The sequence below is a fragment of the Panulirus ornatus genome, chromosome 64, assembly GCF_036320965.1.
Source record: "Panulirus ornatus isolate Po-2019 chromosome 64, ASM3632096v1, whole genome shotgun sequence".
NCBI classification, from domain to species: domain Eukaryota; kingdom Metazoa; phylum Arthropoda; class Malacostraca; order Decapoda; family Palinuridae; genus Panulirus; species Panulirus ornatus.
This window is the reverse complement of record NC_092287.1, coordinates 1,328,094-1,347,927: the sequence shown is the minus strand read 5'-3', so window position 1 is coordinate 1,347,927 and position 19,834 is coordinate 1,328,094. Positions and strand designations below refer to the sequence as shown.

The following is a 19,834-nucleotide window of genomic DNA, read 5'->3' as shown; positions in this document are numbered from 1 at the left end:
TTTTCTCACTGGACTTTTGTCGTCTTGTTCATGTGTCGCACCTGTCGTGTGTGGCCGCGGGGGAGGGAGGGGGGGTCCTGACGTGGTTGCCGCGCCTTCCTGGCGTGGTTCTAACCTTGCGTACCTTACCGTACTGAAAGAGGTCGAGCCATGGTCGTACGATCATGTTCAAGGGTCGTGCCGTCGTGCTCAAGGGTCGTACCGTCGTCCTAAAGGATCGTACCGTCGTGCTCAAGGGTCGTACCGTCGTACTCAAGAGTCGTGCCGTCGTGCTCAAGGGTCGTACCGTCGTACTCAAGAGTCGTAACGTCGTGCTCAAGGGTCGTACTGTCGTACTCAAGGGTCGTACCGTCGTACTCAAGAGTCGTAACGTCGTGCTCAAGGGTCGTACCGTCGTACTCAAGAGTCGTAACGTCGTGCTCAAGGGTCGTACCGTCGTACTCTAAGGTCGTAGCGTCGTACTCTAAGGTCGTAGCGTCGTGCTCAAGGGTCGTAGCGTCGTACTCTAAGGTCGTAGCGTCGTACTCAAAGGTCGTAGCGTCGTACTCAAAGGTCGTAGCGTCGTACTCAAAGGTCGTAGCGTCGTACTCAAAGGTCGTAGCGTCGTACTCAAAGGGTCGTAAGTCGTCGTAGACTCAAAGGTCGTAGCGTCGTGCTCAAAGGTCGTAGCGTCGTACTCAAAGGTCGTAGCGTCGTACTCAAAGGTCGTAGCGTCGTACTCAAAGGTCGTAGCGTCGTACTCTAAGGTCGTAGCGTCGTACTCTAAGGTCGTAGCGTCGTACTCAAAGGTCGTAGCGTCGTACTCAAGGTCGTAGCGTCGTACTCTAAGGTCGTACCGTCGTGCTCAAGGGTCGTAGCGTCGTGCTCAAAGGTCGTAGCGTCGTACTCAAAGGTCGTAGCGTCGTACTCAAAGGTCGTAGCGTCGTACTCAAAGGTCGTAGCGTCGTACTCAAAGGTCGTAGCGTCGTACTCTAAGGTCGTAGCGTCGTACTCTAAGGTCGTAGCGTCGTACTCAAAGGTCGTAGCGTCGTACTCAAAGGTCGTAGCGTCGTACTCTAAGGTCGTACCGTCGTGCTCAAAGGTCGTAGCGTCGTGCTCAAAGGTCGTAGCGTCGTACTCAAAGGTCGTAGCGTCGTACTCAAAGGTCGTACGTCGCTTTAAACCCCGCCCGGCTAAGGGGCCTTTAAACCCCGTGGGCCCAACGAGGCTTTAACCCGTTCCGGCTCAAGGCATTTAAACCCGTCCGCCCAAACGAGGTTTAAACCCGGTCTGGCCGAGGCTTTAAAACCCTTGGGCGCCCCAAGGCTTAGGTTTCCCAAAGTCGGCCGATTTTAAACCCGTGGGGCCCCAAGGCATTTAAAGGGCCCGGGGGCGGCCCCAAGGTTTAAAACCCGCCCGTGCCAAGGTTTAAAACCCGTGCTGGCAGGGGAAAGGCTTGGTTAAACCCTGGGCCGGCTTGCTTGAAAACTCAAGGTGGGGTTGCTCAAGGCTTTTCCCTGCTCAACTTGTAAAAGGTTTACGTCGACTAAAGTTTTTTACGTGTAAAAAGTTTCCGTGTACTCTAAGGTCTCTCTGCCCAAGGGTGACGTCGGCCCCAAATGGGCCCTAAAAACCGAGTCGGCCCTCGGCCCCTGAAAACCTGCCCGGTCTGGCCACTCGGCCTTTTTTGACCAAAGGTCTCCGGCCACTCCCCCCTAAACCTGACTCGGCACCTCGCCTAAAATCTGGTCCCCCCTTTTGGTCTTTTACCGTCCAAAGGGCTGGTGTATTAAAGGGAACCAAAATAAAACGGCTCTCCTGGTGGGCGTTTTCTCTGGTTTTGGGCGTGTCTGGCTGCTGTTTGGCTTGGTGTTTTGGCTTGCTTTTGTGGCTGTTCTGGCTTGCGTTTTCCTGGTCTTGGTGCTTGGGTGTGGGGTTTAAATCTTTGGTGTCTGGCTGGTTTTTGGTGGGTGATCTGGCTTGCTGTTTGGGTGGTTGGCTGTTCATCGTACGTGTACCTAACCCTTACCACCTAAGGGTGGTTATTTTTAAATAAATGAGCCGGACTTTCACTTAATTAAAATTAGCCCCGGGGGTTTGTATTTACCTCTTCTAATTACTGACTTGGGCCCTTTCATCTGGTCTTCATGCAGTCATGGCATGATTCGTTCATCGATTAATCTATTTTGTTTCGTTTATGTGTGAGTTAAGACAGGCGGAACCCTGGTGATGTCCTTCATCAGTTCCAGGCTCATTACACCCTCCAAGTAGTGCAAGACAGTAAGGCGCCGCTCCGCTGTAGCGTGGGAAACGTGGACAACATTATATGTAGTGATATGTATTAAGCAAGTATGTATGTAGCCTGCAGGTGTCACTGGCTGTCGAGATGGGCGTACAGTTATTATTCCGACGTTTGATAATGATCTCTGATAACGTCAGGAGTGAGGAGACACATGTATGACGATCCCATCCCGACCCTGCTGGGGACTGGCTGTCCCATCCCGACCCTGCTGGGGACTGGCTGTCCCATCCCGACCCTGCTGGGGACTGGCTGTCCCATCCCAACCCTGCTGGGGACTGGCTGTCCCATGCCAACCCTGCTGGGGGCTGGCTGTCCCATCCCGACCCTGCTGGGGGCTGGCTGTCCCATCCCGACCCTGCTGGGGACTGGCTGTCCCCCCCCCCATGCAAGCAAGGACTGAGGGTTGACGAAACAATGGAGCCAATCAAGACGTTCCTGCTGTACTGTCCTGTGGCCACACAACAGCAGCAGCTGTGGCCCTAATTATGGCCATGGCCTCTGCCCTTGCCTTTATCACAACATTACTCACACATCACGGCCGCGCTGGAACATTTTCCCGCCAGTAATATGTGCAAATCGCTGCCGCATTTGCATTCTTCGCTCACCACGCCATCTGGGTGAGATCTGTGGCCAGTTAAAGCCCACTTGTAGCCGGGTCAACCGTCATGGGCTCAGACCCGGGGCCAGAACTCGAACCGGGACCCTACCAGGGTCTGTCCGGAGGCGAATTATTGTGACCACCGTCATGCAAGTCTTCAAAATGAAAAAAAAAGATACTGTATCACTGAAGGTATGGCTTCCTCTTGTTGAATTCATCAAGGGAGATATTGTTAGGTTATGTGTCGCTATGCTGCCATAGCTATGCTGCCATAGCTATGCTGCTATTCCTATGCTGCTGTCCCTATATTGCTATACCTATACTGCTATACCTATACCGCCATACCTGTGCTGCTATAGCTATATTGCTATATCTATGCTCCTATAGCCTTATACTGTCCAGTGTAGAGCAATCAAGTGTCATGTTATGGGCGAGGCCGTCATGCAAGACGCCTGCCTGCTGTTTACTGTCCGTCAATATAATCATGCACGATTATTCATCAATTATTCACAACCTCAGCAGCTCTGGCTTGGTGCAGGTGCCGGGGAGGGGAGGGGAGTGGCTTAGCCTTGTCATGAGCCATGTGGTGATTGAGGTGTACTGTGAGCTTGACATGGTATGATGATGATGATGGTAGCGACACTCGGCCCCAGCTGCGTCATAGCTCATGCCACATCTACGCACCAGGAGGACCCCCTCGGCGTAATAGGTAATAGTAAGAACAATTGTTACAATATTCCCACTATTGGACGGTGTGGTGTTCTGTGGTATACTGTAGTGAAGCAGTGTGTTACGGTGGTGCGGTACAGTGTGGTACAGTGTGGTGCAGAAGTGAAGTACTTTGTTACGTTTGTGGTACAGTGACGTCTTGTGACAGTTTTGTGTATCTTATTTGACCATATGAAAGATAAGGCAGAGTTTTGAAGATAAGATAATTAGTGTTATAAGATAGACATTGTTATGAGATAGTTACATAGTGTAATACGATAGATAGTGTTATAAGATAGTGACAGTGTTGTAAGATAGTTAATTAGTGTTATAAGATAGTAAGATAGCGTTGTATAAGGAAAGTTATGAAACTGTGTTAATGATGATGGTGGATTAAGATATTTCTAATTTGTCTCACAGACGTTTGTTAAAAGAGGTAGCGTGTTGTTGGTAGTGGTAACGTGTTGGCAAGGACAAGTTGGCACTGGAATCAGTACTTGTGTAATTTATGTATGTAAGATTATAATAACGCGGTGATTTGAACGTTGATATACGATAATGACCCGTAATTTGGTGACTAATGATGGGTGTGATTCTTACAAGCAGATCTGGAATTACATAATGACCCGGTGATTAGACAGTGTTACTGGGGAGGACGGGGGGGGATGGGGGGGGGTATATGATGGATCTCTGTGACTGAGAGTTCATCATGGTTAGGACGTGTCGTGTTCCTGTCGTCGTCGTGTTACATTCGTGGTTCATTCTATCATCAATACCTGACTGTCTAGCAAGCCATTGATTCTCCTGGACATAAATAAATGTATATGATGTCTATATATTTCACTCAGGATATGGAACTTTCATTTAGATATAGGATGAGAGTGAGTGAGGAAGAGAAGCTCTGTGAGTGACCCAGGTTACTCACATGTGGGTCAGGACAGTTGGATGACCTGGCGTCAGGGTCATCATGCCAGATGACAGTGCTGTGCCTCAGGTGTAGATGAAGCATCGAGAACCACTCCTGCCAGTAGTTGACCTGATGTGTCGGAAGGTCATGACCGCCAGACGTATTACCACACACACGCTGTACTATCTTCTTCTGGACACACCTGAAGTCGCACCTTCAGCTTACAGTCTTGCTGAAATACAAGCTTAAGCGTCTGTAGCTGGTGACGCTTTAGTCTGTGTTCACCCAAGGAAGATTCGTTATCTCTGATAAGAGATATGGCTTTGGTATGAGATGTCATGGATGAAGACGTCCAGGAAATTCAGAAGTGACGTACTTATGACGAACTGGAAATAGTGTGTGTGTGTGTGTGTGTGTGTGTGTGTGTGTGTGGTGAAGACTTGGGGCAGCATCTGACAGCACCTGAGATAATTTATCTCGTCACCAGACTTGATTGATCACCAGCGTCGTCGAAATATTGTTAGAAAGTCAGGTTCCTGTTGTGTATCCTTGAGGTAGTCCTTGAGGAACCTTGTTCCAGATCCCTGAAGAACGTTTGACAGATCCCTGAGGAGTTGGCTGATGAATGCCTCCTTGATCCTTCAGGACTCAGGTCGATGTTGATGCACAAGCATGGGTGGACCCTTGCCCTTCCGTGTAGGAGTTGCTTCAGCAAGTGTCCTTGTGTTCAAGGGCTACATCCTTCGTCCTGGTAGGAAGACAGAGGATGTGTGTGGGAGGGTAACACCGCGTCTCCTGCTGTACTCACACATCCAGACGTGTCCTTAGCTAAGGATCCGTCACTTGGACGTGCCAGCCGACGCCCATGGCCTGGATAGCCTCATACAGGTCCTTCCCCAGCATCCTCGGTGCCCTGTGTCCTTCAGTATATACTCCTCCTAAGTGGTGAACGTCCTTTGGAGCGAGTCCTACAGAAGGACTCGCCCTGACGCTAAGTTTCCTTCGGCTTTGTCCTGACGAAGGACTCTGCATCAGCAGGTTTCACTTTGCATATCCTGGGAAATCCTCCTTCATGTGGAGAGCACAGTGAAAGACGAAAGATTACACTCGCTCGGTGCAGCCGAGGGGACCTTGGAAACGTTTGGCCAAGCTACGCTCGGCAGGATTTGGCTCGGTTCTTGTGTGTGAGGTTGTGAATATGGCGGGAGGGAAGTGGAAAGAGGTCTTGTGAGGAAGTTGTAGGTATTTGACTATCGTCTTTTATGTTAGGTTGTGAATGTGGATGCGGAGGGATGCGACTTGGGTCTTGTGTATATGGTTGTGAATGTGGTTGTAGGAATTCGACTGGAGTTTTGTGTACATGGTTGTGATTATGGTTGTAGGGATGCGATTATGATCATATGTAAGGTTGTGAATAAAGATGTGGGAATGGGAATGTAGTCTTGTGTACATCGTTGTGAATATGTTTGTCGAGAAAACTGCTTCGACCTACAAGGTATGTTGTGATTGTGAGAAGCAGTTCTGTAATCATTCTTGTTCTCGTTACTTCCTTATCATCTTCATCATCTCTGTTGTTGTTGTAGTTAACAGCTTGTAGTTGTTGATATTACAGCTGTAGTCATATCTACAGGTACAGCGCCTCACACGTGGACCTTACAGTTACAGTGTGACAGATTTTACAGGTACAGCGCATCGCACTCTTACAGAAGACGTTATTACAGTCTCTCTGTTTGTGAATATGTAAACATCTCCGTAAATCTGGGCTAACCGTTGTGTCTTTAACGTTCTAACTAGACGTGGGATTTGAAAGTGTTCAAGTTTGTCAAAGTATTAACGACCATTACACACACACACACACACACGTGCGAGTAACGAATGCGTCACCAGCCCTGGTGCGACCCCCCCCCCCCCCCCCCCTGAATCGCGCGAAACATTCCAAAATACCAGACGCGCGCGCCATTCCGGCTGGACATTCCCAAGCATTTTAAACGTGACTGTGTTCCGTCATTAGCCGCGTGGCAAAGATCCTGTGCGTCAGAGCGAGAAGGTGGCCTGGATGATTGTGTTGAGTGAGGAGGACGCTGCCGCACGGGGAAACTTGCTCTCGTCCGCACACTCAACCCAGACAGGAAATATGAAATACGTTTGACTGATCATACTGGAGTGAAAGACCCGGACACGACGGTACACACCTGTGGGTACGACGGTACACACCTGTGGGTACAACGGTACACACCTGTGGGCACGACGGTACACACCTGTGGGTACGACGGTACACACCTGTGGGTACGACAGTACGAATCTTTAAGCAGAATAGTACCATCCCCCGAGCACGACGGTACGACGCTTAGGTACGACGACCTGAGCTGTGAGGGTCAGGTCAATGGCCAGAGCATCGTGCCATAAGGGTCGTACCGTCGTGCTCAGCGGTCGTACCGTACTGAACAAGGGGTTAGTTAACTCAAGATCTGGTCTTGCTTTGATAGTTAACAATATTGTGTGAATGTGTACGGCCCATACATAACCCAGGCGCACATAGGCGGCAGCGTACATATGAACACACACACACACACACACACACACACACACACACGTCACCTTTGGTAATTTCCGTTTCCTTGCGCATGCAGCTTTCCCTTTCAGCCATGCCTGGAGATTAACTAGACTTACTTTAACATTTAACATGTTAGAATTTACCAGTAGATTGTTAATACTTGGGAATTCAGCTGTAGCTTAGTAAAGAAAAAAGCTGTTCACTCTGACTCCGTGCTCGTAAGCCGTACGTCCTTGATGGATCAGTCCGGTAGCGACCAGTTCCGTAATGGTCCGGTCATGTTCATATGTTTACGTACCTGTTATTCATGTATGATTCGTCTCACCTGGAGATTCTGGTCTGTGTTTCCCTTGTTACCCGCACCTGGTGTTCGCTACGGACGGACGGAGTGGCTGAAGATTAGATTACGTCAACGTGTTGGGCTACGACAGGATATACTGCGCACACAGGCCGGGGTTTGATGTGAAGATCTCCCCGGAGGTAACGCTTAGTGGGCGTCTGGGCGTCAGTGAACGTGTTGGCTTAATGTGATTACGAGCGGTAACGCGTGCAGTGACAAGATTGCAGTGACAGACGTGTGTGGGGGTGGGGAGGGTGGGTTGTTAAAGTGATCTAGCGGGAGATAACGTAGTTAGGTTAGGTTACGTAAGGTAAGGTTAGAGGGCGCTGATACACCTGTCAACATCTGCCTCACACATGTCGCTCTCAACCGTGTCACACCTGTTTCCTGGCGAAACATCAGCTTCGTGCGGAGCGTTTCACCCCCGTGAAACTTGCAGGTGTTTTGAGAGAGAGAGAGAGAGAGAGAGAGAGAGAGAGAGAGAGAGAGAGAGAGAGAGAGAGAGAGAGACCCAGCGTCACGCGGTCTTTAATAAGAAAAGTTTGCAAGTTACGGAAGCCGTTGTCATTGGCTGTGTCATTGCCCAGGATACTGTGGCTCGGGGGGGGTGGGGGACCAGCAGCACAGGAGAGAGGAAGAAAACGGGACGTAGGGACGTGGGGGGACGGCAGGAGACGGCCAGTCCAGCCCAGCAACGTTGAAGATTATCTTCCGTTGTTACGAGTGGTCGCTACGGCGGACGTGATCGTTATCACTGTTAACAGAGGCGTCGTGGGGGTCTTCTGGATACGCCACCCGCGCCCCGCGTTCGAACCCCGACCCCCGCTGGTCCTTCAGGTGTAACATGGTCTTGGCCGTCGGCACAGCAGTACACCACGGCGGCACCGGCTGGTCCAGGCTGGTAACCACCTCCGGTAGTTTAATTGGGTCACGGTGGTTAGGTTATGCAAACTGCGTTAGTCCATTACTGGCCGGGGGGGGGGGGTGATGATGTAAAGGAGAGCGTTGTATCCGGTGGGCGCTCAGGCCGTCACGGTGGGCTGATCACACCTGTTGCCCACCACAACTGTTGCCCACCACACCTGTTGCCCACCACACCTGTTCAACACCATACCTGCTACTCGGCACACCTGTTGCCCACCATACCTGTTGACCACCATACCTATTGCCCACCATACCTGTTGCTCGGCACACATGTTGCCCACCACACCTGTTGAACACCATACCTGTTGCTCGGCACACCTGTTGCCCACCACACCTGTTGCAGGACATAGTCGTTGCATCATGTGACCATCATGAGCAGGAGCACCATGTGTCACATCATGACCTGCCACGTACGTGATCCGCCAAGCAAGAAGTTGTTCCGTGAAAAGTTAGTCAAAAGTAAATGTTATCTATTCTTATTTCCCTTCGAAGTGTGTGACACACAAGTGTGGTAGCGTCAAGAACAGACGAAAAATTAGCATCAGTCGCACATACCCACTCTCTAGCTACGTCTCTTCGTTGGATATTAAAGGACTGTTATATTTCATTCTGGTATCTCCTCAGATGATGTGATTATTACACGAAAGTGCACTTGGGAAGTATCCGTGTTTCATTTCCCCGTGGAATCATAGGAATATATATATATATATATATATATATATATATATATATATATATATATATATATATATATATATATATATATATATATACACATATATATATATATAGATTGCATGACGTTCATTGACCGAGAAAAGGAACTTTATTGTAATATCGTTGAAAATCATATGTAAGTCAGGAGGGGAGAGGTATGTTGGTGTGTGGGATGGTCAGTGATGTGATAACACACACCATGTTATCACAACCAATCACCAGAACACCCATAATCCCTGATAATTGCAATGCTCTTGTGAATATTTGACCTGGTATTATTTCATCCGAACTTGGGAATAATTCACACAATGGATTACGGTATTTTATAAACAAAGACTGGAATAATGTTTGGGAAACCGTGTATATTTGTGTGACTCACGTGAAGTGAATGTATTCCATTCAGCCACAGGTGTCGGTACATACATTAGAACCTGTCTTGGCGTCTGGCAGTAACTGTAAATAATTTGGACTCAATAATTACAGTGTTGGATAAAGGGTTGAGGTAGAGGCAGTGTTGCCTCGTAATGACTCCCATTTTTTTTTAAATCTCTTCCTTGTAACATCTTTTTTCCTCCCTGGGTGTCTGGTTCCTCCTCCGTCGCTCATTACCAACACAAAAGCACGCACTGTCCTCACTGTCAGCTGTCTGCTTGCCTCTCGGGCCCCCGTGCTTCCTCAAGCATTTCCAAGATAGCGTTGCCCTCCACAATGGCACACCCTGGGTGGAGGGTCTGCGCCGCGCTCAGGGACGTGTTGCCGTGCCTGGTTCTGCTTGTGTGTTGCTGTGAAGGATTGACTTTACTGTCCCTCGTGTTGTGTTCTCCTTGTCTCTGTTGTTTCGTGCTTGTTTTTCCTGGTGTGGGTCCTCATGCTTGGGTGAACGCACCTGATGGCAGTGAGAGAGGGAAACACGTCCACCTTACCTCAGGTGTAGGGCCGTCTGCATCTCCTGTGCCTGGCCAAGTGCTTGTTGTGTGCGTCTCCTTCCTGCTTGTGCTTGTGTTTGTGCTCTAGATGGCCTGAGGTGTCCTGAGGTCGGGCTCGTAACCTTCCTTCCAAGCAGCAGTTGGCCAGGTAACACCAATCACATGATCTTAATTATCCACAGCTGACGCGTACCCCCCACCCCCCACCCCTACCCCTTCCCCCTCCGTGTAGTTCGGTGGTACGCTTGTTACACACGGTGGTCAGCCTAACAAGCAGTTACCTCGTTCAACCCCCGGAAATAACTTCGTTATCGACCGCTACCACCCTTATGTATATATATATATATATATATATATATATATATATATATATATATATATATATATATATATATATATATATATATATATATATATATATATATCATATCATATTTCATGCACAGACATTTTGAGCACTTTAAGATACTTCGTTATAAAGAACCTCATCTTCGCTCCGTGTATATAGTCATATGAATATTCAACCTCATTATGTACATGAGAAGATATTGAAATTCCCAACTTCACATTTCTTATAAAAACTTTGAACGAAACTGGTTACGCCCTTATGTTACTGGTGTTATCTGGGTGACGACAGAGCCAGTAGTGTTACACTGCATTATTATCATCATAAACTATCATATTTTCGTCATTATTATCATCATAAACTATCATATTTTCGTCATTATCATCATCATAAAGTATTGTAGTTTCGTCATCATCATCATCATAAAGTATTATAGTTTCGTCATATTGGTGTTACCTGAGGTCTTGTACAAGTAATGTAAGCAATTATTATATTGTCCATGACCATATAAGACCTTCGTGTGAGGCAACATGTTGATAATTTGTTGCAGTATTTGAGTGACTCGATTATTAGTCAAGAATATAATGAAAGTGTTACGAGAGAGAGAGAGAGAGAGAGAGAGAGAGAGAGAGAGAGAGAGAGAGAGAGAGAGAGAGAGAGAGAGAGAGAGAGAGAGAGAGAGAGTTATGTCAGAATACATTGTCAGAGATGGTGTGTGTGTGTGTGTTCGTCCAGCATTTGTAAATGACTTCTTGCTTGTTTTCTAGTGTTCGCTCGGCTGGTAATTAAAGTCTGGTGATTGTCCCCGGCTGATAATTACCACCTGCCTGTGTCGTCACGCCTGCCTGAGGCGTTTTTTATTTAAAGATGGTAATAACGTGTGGGACCAGCAAGGTCTGAATCTTTCTCAGGGCCTACACTTCCCTCAGACGTGTTTCCACATATTACCACACTGGAAACGAATATATATATATATATATATATATATATATATATATATATATATATATATATATATATATATATATATATATATATATATATATATATATATGTGTGTGTGTGTGTGTGTGTGTGTGTGTGTGTGTGTGTGTGTGTGTGTGTGTGTGTGTCAACACAGATACATATACAGGTATATATATATACATATACACACATTAAACACACATACATACGCAGACAGTGATATATACAATCATACATATTACACACACCTTCACAGACCCGTGTGGTCATGTGTCTCTCTCTACATATGGCTACAAAGTTTGGTGATATTACGTAGGAAGAGCAAGAGGAAAAATGATGCAAGTTAGTGAGTGTCAGAGTCACGCGTGATGTGACGGTCTCAAATTAAAACTTTTTTTCCTGTATATATTCTATTGATGTTGATTGAGCGGTGGCTGAACATGAGGAGTTGTGCCAGTGTGTCTGTGCATAGACGAGTTCTTTGTGTAGCGATATGTTCTGTGTGTTTGTGTATAGACGAGCTCTCTGTGTAGTGATATATTCTGTGTCTGTGATCTTCCTGATATATATTCTTCCCATGAAATTAATTCTACGTACATCCAGAGGATGTGGGCGTCTATAGAGAGGTGTTTAGGAATTCATATCCCCAAAGATTTCGTTAGGGATTCCATAAGGCTGGTGGCCCGAGTAGGTTTAGTTAAACCTGTGTTATACATCTGAATAATGATACAATGATACATTCACACACACACACACACACACACACACACACACACACACACACACATGTATAGCAGTGGCTCGCGTGCTGAATATTCTATAAGCAACACACACATCACACGTTCGCTGTGGCTGTGTTGAGAGATATACATACCATCTCATCTCTCTAGCTGATATCACAAAGCTGAGGCAACACGGCCCACTGGCTGTGTTAGAAGGTGGATCCTCAAGGTGCTAGGTTGCGCTGTGTATTGCTTCTTGCTGTGTTATGTCACTGAACACTCGTACAACACTGATGCACATTTCACATGATGTACAACACATGATGTGGGAACCCTTCCCTCCCTCATAGTACATTGTGTGAGTATATTGATGTATTGTGCCTGAATTTTGACTTACAATGTTCTTTTTTCTTTCATTTCAGCCATACGGGAACCATGTAAGTATTTCTATATTATTTTTTGACCTTTATATATATATATATATATATATATATATATATATATATATATATATATATATATATATATATATATATATATATACGTTATGATGTATACTATATTATTCCAGAAATTCTTATACTTTAAGATAAGAATATATTACACACATATACACAATGAAAATAGTTCTATGATTAAGATAAATTAAGTTATGGGGAAAGGTTTGTCACAAGGCTTTCCCACCATGCAAGAGAGAGGAGTGAGGGGTGACTTGATCACAACCTTCACGTTATTAAGCCACATTGAAGACTTAGTGATCTGTTCTGCGAGAGATGCAGCGGGAGAACAGCCACAGAACGTAACCCGACGTGAAGGAGGAAATGTATGAGACCAATATGTATGTGGAGCAATGCTTGATGTTGTATGTGTGGTGGAGGAGGGCTGGATGTGGCCGGGTGGTGAATGTGTGGCCTCGAGTAGAGTACTCCCCCCCCCCCCGCTCAAATAGGCAATTTTATACACACACACACACACACACACACACACACACAGGTAAGCTCACCTCTGATCACGTCAAGTAGGTCCTGTTCATAGCGTCGAGAGGGGCCTGTTCCCCTGGTCAAGTGTGACCTGCTCATGGGGTCGTGTTGACACCTGTTTCTTGGGTCAAGTGGGACCCGCTCCTCGGGTCAAGTGTGACCTGCTCCTCAGGTTAAGTGTGACCTGCTCCTCGGGTCAAGTGTGACCTGCTGCTCGGGTCAAGTGTGACCTACTCCTCAGGTCAAGTGTGACCTGCTCCTCGGGCTAACCAGGGTAGAGCGGGAGGGAAGGAAAAATTGTGGGGCGTCAATATGCTTCAGGAGTCGGCGGGAACCCGCGCCACATTTTCTTCTGTGTACGTCAAGCCTGGGACCCCCCCTCCCCCCCCATCCTCCCCGGCCGGGGGAGACGAGGCCTGACACTCTCACTCTCTCACCTGCCACTCTTACCGCTACCCTGACTCACTCTGTGACCCGCCACTCTCACTCTGTGACCCACCACTCTCACTCTGTGACCCACCACTCTCACTCTGTGACCCACCACTCTCACTCCAGTTCCTTGTGTTCCACACAATATTCCACTCTCCCATCTCTCATCCACTCTCCCCATGTCTAACAACATTTGTAAATCTTGCACTCTCTCGCCTCTCCCCCAGCCTCGCCTCTCCCCCAGCCTCGCCTCTCACCACCCTCCCCTCCTCTCCCAGCAACACTCATGGTTCGGGTAAGCGGGGTCGAGCGGCCCGCAACACAACGTGTAAAAAGGTCAGTAATTATTTACTTTCCTTCAGACCATTTTTATTTGCGGGTTTATCGTCTTTTCTTATCAGAGGAAAGTGGGTTTTTTGGGAGGCAATTATTGAGGAACACATCACTTTATGAGGGAGGTAGAAATTATGAGGGAGGTAGAAATTATGAGGGAGGTAGAATCTATGAGGAAGTAGAAATTATGAAGGAGGTAGAAAGTATGAGAGAGGTAGAAATTAAGAGAATGTTATTACTCACACCATATTGACGAACATTAAGGTTATCATCAGCCGGATTTAACAAAGTTGTTTTTCTTATCCGGGTTGTGAAGACATGGAGTTATGTGTAATAATCTGCTAAGAATAGTTATGGGAAAACAAGATGATACTCTTCCCTAACCTTACCTAATTAAACCCGGCGGGGAAACTGTGAAGGCAATAATGGCCCGGGAAATGAAGAGAACATTACGTATATATGTCGTAAACAAATGATTATCCCACAACACTCAAGTGCGCCAAACAATCCTTGCTCATATTTGATATTTCCGGACTAATTATGTAGGTCATCAGAATAATAAAACATTGGACAAAACGTTGGTAATTATAGTTATCAATTATGTGGCTTAAGAAGAAAAAAAAAAACCGCGTTATTATAAGATTTTTACACGAACGTCACAATTGGAGTTTGATTTATGGGCCAGGAATAGTATTGGAACAAAACATGGACACCACTCCTGCCCACTGGTTACATTTATCTATCTGTCCGTCTGTCTATCTCTCTGGCTGTCTGTCGTCCTATCTACCTGTCCAACTATCTCAGTTTATCTATCCGATCCAGCCATCTATCTACTGGTGAATCCATCTTTATCAGGTTGCGGGAAGTCCAAACGTTTGGACACACACACACACACACACACACACACACACACACACACACATATATATATATATATATATATATATATATATATATATATATATATATATATATATATATATATATATATAACCTTTTGAGAGCGATGTGTGTGACGTATTAACATTACTTCCAACTTGCCCCCACTCCATTCTCTCTCTCTCTCTCTCTCTCTCTCTCTCTCTCTCTCTCTCTCTCTCTCTCTCTGCCCCAGTAACTAGCTGTAACACGCCGAGTTTCACAAAGTTCTGACCATTAATTAAGAAACTTATCTCCTAAGATTTTACAGTCTGGAGGTTTATACTGAATCTCCTGGGTTACCGATCTCCTACCTCACTCTAGGGGGGCACCGCTAGCCAGGCTCTGGGGGCACCATTTCCCGACCCTGCCACCACCCTCCGGGGTGAACCACGACCCTGCATCACTCCGGAGGTGCACCACAACCCTGCACCACAACCCTACCACACTCCGGGGGTGCACCACAACCCTGCACCACAACCCTACCACACTCCGGGGGTGCACCACAACCCTGCACCACAACCCTACCACACTCCGGGGGTGCACCACAACCCTACCACACTCCGGGGGTGCACCACAACCGTACCACACTCCGGGGGTGCACCACAACCCTACCACACTCTAGAGGGTTACCACTGACGTACCACAACCCACGGGGTGGGGGGGGGGACAGTATTAGCCTCACTGAAGCCGTGTTATCTTGTGAATACCAATTACCATGCTTGATCACCGAGCGATTGGCACCAGTAATTACCTTGGACACTGGTAATTACCTTGGACTCTGGTAATTACCTTGGACGGCCCACCAATGAATACAGATGGAGCGAGATTCACAGAGGCCATCATTGTGGACTGATTAAATGTCGTATTTTCCTGGGACAGAAGCATTTACCGCCTACCACGACGACGCAGTGGACGACCGACGGATGGACGTAGCGTCGAAAACGCTTCCCGGGTACGTCACTGGAGACGAGGAGGGAGCGAAGCGACAGACGCAGCAGCGTCCGCGTCGGACGTTCTGGATTCGTCGTTTGTCGTAAAGGTGGCGGGGGAGGGGGAGGGAGGGAGGGGGGGTTGTACGCACGTCAAGCTGGGGGGGGGGGGGGGGCGTTGTTTATCTGTTGTTTTTAACGAGAAATTTAGTTTGTCGTGGCTGCCTTACCCATCAGTTAAGTGTGTAAGTAATTTACTGAGACTGTTTATTTTAAGCCTCATGCTCAAGGGTCGTACCGTCGTGCTCAAGGGTCGTACCGTCGTGCTCAAGGGTCGTAACGTCGTGCTCAAGGGTCGTACCGTCGTGCTCAAGGGTCGTAGCGTCGTGCTCAAGGGTCGTACCGTCGTGCTCAAGGGTCGTAACGTCGTGCTCAAGGGTCGTAACGTCGTGCTCAAGGGTCGTACCGTCATGCTCAAGGGTCGTAACGTCGTGCTCAAGGGTCGTACCGTCATGCTCAAGGGTCGTAGCGTCGTGCTCAAGGGTCGTACCTTCGTGCTCAAGGGTCGTACCGTCGTGCTCAAGGGTCGTACCGTCGTGCTCAAGGGTCGTACCGTCGTGCTCAGGGTCGTACCGTCGTGCTCAAGGGTCGTACCGTCGTGCTCAGGGGTTCAGGACTGAACATAGTAAGACGATGATGACGTATGACTGACGATCCATCCCAGGCGGGATATGTCCCAGCCCCAGATGGCTGACCCACCTGGGCCGGCGGGTGGTGGCAGCTGACGCTACGAGGTCAGGTCAGGTCAGGTCAGGAGGTGGTGCTGATGATGGTGGCCAGCTGTGGAGGAGGGAAGACACAGACCCGTATGGATGCTCTACCACCTGTTGATTCTCCTTACTATCCCCCCCCCATCCCCCCAAACCCCCACCCCGCACCCCCACACGCACACGCACGCGCGCTCCCGCTATACATATTCAGCGTCAGGTTCCACATGTTCATATTGTGGTTCGTCCGACGTCAGATCCTGTACAGACTTCAGGGAAGTACTGAAAGAGCACAGACTGGAAGTTCCAGTTCAGTAATAAACCAGAAAGCTTGTGTGGCCTTCCTGGAATCACCAGATCTGAACCACAGTTCAAGAATGTTTCAAAATGAAGCATTTACTAGATCACGAGAACTCTGGGTTTTGATATTTGCCGTTTGGTGTTGCCGGGAATGCTTGTGTTGTGCCGTGGCGGCAACACAGCAGTGATGGATGGTGTTGCGTCAAGAGGAGGCCCATGGGAGAGGCCAGCTCTCTCTCCATCTCGTAATTACACCTGGGTCAGAATCACCTGTTGGCCACACCCGCTCGGTGCGTGGCAGGGTTTGTTCTGAAGGTCACCCCATCACCTGACGCTGATCCATCAAGGCATTCTAGCTTTTCCTTTGGTTTGTTTGGAAACCCTTGGTAACGTTTCAGCCCTTCAGGTAGCGTTCTGACCCTTCAGGAAACGTTTCAGGCTTTCAGGTAACGTTTCGGCCCTTCAGGTAATGTTTTGACCCTTCAGGTAACGTTTTGACCCTTCAGGTAACGTTTTGACCCTTCAGGTACTGTTTTGGCCCTTCAGATAACGTTTCAGGCTTTCAGGTAACGTTTCTACCCTTCATATAACGTTTCGGCCCTTCAGGTAGGATGTCTAAACTTCAGCTAACGTTTCAGCCCTTCAAGTAATGTTTCGTCCCTCCAGTCATCACTCCCTCCAAAAAACCTCACCTTCAACAAACCCCTCCGAGCCGTGGCCACCTCCCACCACCTGTCCCTCTCTGGTCGGTGGCTGTACCTCCCCCCGTCTGCGTCTGGGCCAGTGTTTGTCGAAGCCTCGCTACATTATCAAGACTAGCTTGGCAACACTCACGTCCTGGGAGAGTTGCAGTCTCGTCCATCAAGTGTTGTCTGACCCGAACACACATTGATCTGAACTCACTTGACTCCTGCGACTCTTATTGGTAATGTTTGTGTCACATCTGTTAACGTTATGTCCCCATTACCCGAGATCTATTGCCTTCGCCACTACCTGAATAATGTTTATGGCCGTGATAAACTGGTATATACACACACACAGTCATTATGTGTGGATGTAGTTAAAAGTTTTTTCTTTGTTTCCCGCCATCGTGGTCCTGTGTCACCCAGGCCTCCTGCCCCTGGATCTGGGAAGCCATCGTTTGCCTGTCATTTTATGTCTTCAGCTTACCAGTTGGTCGTGGTGGCTCCCGGGCTGGGGCTCCAGACGTCACTCTGGACCTGGGACTGTTTGGTGACCACACTGATAACATCCTTGTGTCGTTTGGTGGGATGTTGTTACCTCATGATGGATGGTCAAGTTAAAAACCTAAACATCGGTCTTGATGCGCTGCCTTCAGCAAGGAGGAACGCGCTTGTGTGTGTGTGTGTGTGTGTGTGTGTGTGTGTGCACTGTAGGGTGTGGGATCTTTATATAACTTGTAGGGCCCAGTTATTTCAACTTCCTTTGCTGTTACACAACTTTTTTTACACTTCCGTATGTTGTCCATGTTATCATTCCCACCACACACACACACACACACACACACACACACACACACACACACACACACACACACACACACACACACCACCTTGATTTATGTACCAACCTCCGAGGGGAGGATGAACAGCTGGATTGCCTGTGGGCAGATTGCCTATCTGTATATAGAGCCTCCTGTTTAAAGATCTGTGTTCTGAAAACGGCTTGACTAAGCCATGAAAAATTGTCCCCCTCTGTTATAGAGGATTTATTTGCATTAGTGATAAATAACCAGTTCTCAATATTTACTGAGATTCCCCTCACGTATAACAGGAAACAAATGACTTGCGGAACCTCCGTTACTGTCAAGGGAAGATGACGTAAATCTTCGCCATACTTTGTGTCCCAGTTATGTAGAGGCCATCACGGGGGGGGGGGGGGGTCAACCTCGTGTTGTGGTGGTGAGGGGAAGCTATCAGGGGAGCCAACCTGGTGTGGTGGTGAGGGGAAGCTATCAGGGGAGCCAACCTGGTGTGGTGGTGAGGGGAAGCTATCAGGGGAGCCAACCTGGTGTGGTGGTGAGGGGAAGCTATCAGGGGAGCCAACCTGGTGTGGTGGTGAGGGGAAGCTATCAGGGGAGCCAACCTGGTGTGGTGGTGAGGGGAAGCTATCAGGGGAGCCAACCTGGTGTGGTGGTGAGGGGAAGCTATCAGGGGAGCCAACCTGGTGTGGTGGTGAGAGAGGGCAGACCTGGTGTGTAAATATTGACACAGAGGGAGTAGGACCTCTCCCCTTCCTTTTGGTAATACCTCAAACGCATGGGAGAGAGCAGCGAGAGGGGAGAAGGGAGAGCGGGGAGAATACAGAGAGGAGTGAGAGTGGATGGGAGAGATACGACAGGGATTTTAAGAGAATAAGGAAGTGTAGGGAGAGTCATGCTTAGTGCGGTACTGCAGGATGGTCTGCTGGGCCTTCCCTCTAGGTCAAGGTAGTACCCCAAATGGGCACGACTGTACGATCCTTCAACACGACAGTACGACCCTGGAGCGCTGTGGTACGACCCTTGAACACGACCTTGGGTGAAGATGGTCTGACCTTGAGCCTATCTCTGTAAAGAGTCAGGTCAGTAGCCAGGCCATCATGCACAAAGGTCGTAAACGTCGTGCTGAAGGATCATATGTCATAGTGAAGGGTCGTACGTCTTGCTCAAGAGTCGAAGCGTCATGTTCAAGAGTCGTACCGTCTTGCTTAAGAGTCGTACCGTCGTGCCCAAGGGTCATACCGGCGCACTAAAGAATTCCGACCCAATCAGGAATAAAACAAAAGGTTCAGCGATATTCTGTTGTCTCTCATCTTTTTTATCGACTACAGATAGAAAGGGTTTATCAGGTATTAGGTGGACATACAGCCATTGGGTTACTCGGAAATGTTAATTGAACGGTGGAAACGTACCCAGATCACCACAAATGAAATGATAGTCATTGCCCACGAAAACGATGTGATCGTGTCCAGCTTAGGATCATAAGTCACGTAAAGAGACAAGAAACAAAAGGCAAAACAGAAGATCCATATCTGTGAAAACTCAGCAGTGTTTACGTTGCCGGTGTTTATCTTCAATAAATTTGATGCAATGCGTCTTAATGAGCCAGAAATTATCAGTTATCTTACAATCTGGCATCGTGAACCCCTCCTGGCCCCGTTTTCTTTATATATAAATATCAACTT

General features: G+C 48.0%; 1 protein-coding gene across 1 annotated transcript in view; it reads left to right on the top strand.

Moving 5' to 3' along the window:
* Positions 1–19,834, top strand: part of LOC139746372 (prohormone-1-like) — an 82,186-nt gene that overhangs the window by 51,569 nt on the left and 10,783 nt on the right. Inside the window, exon 3 of the mRNA XM_071657571.1 lies at positions 12,412–12,426. Within this exon, the coding sequence (XP_071513672.1) occupies positions 12,412–12,426 (15 nt within the window). The remainder of the gene's footprint in view (positions 1–12,411; positions 12,427–19,834) is intronic.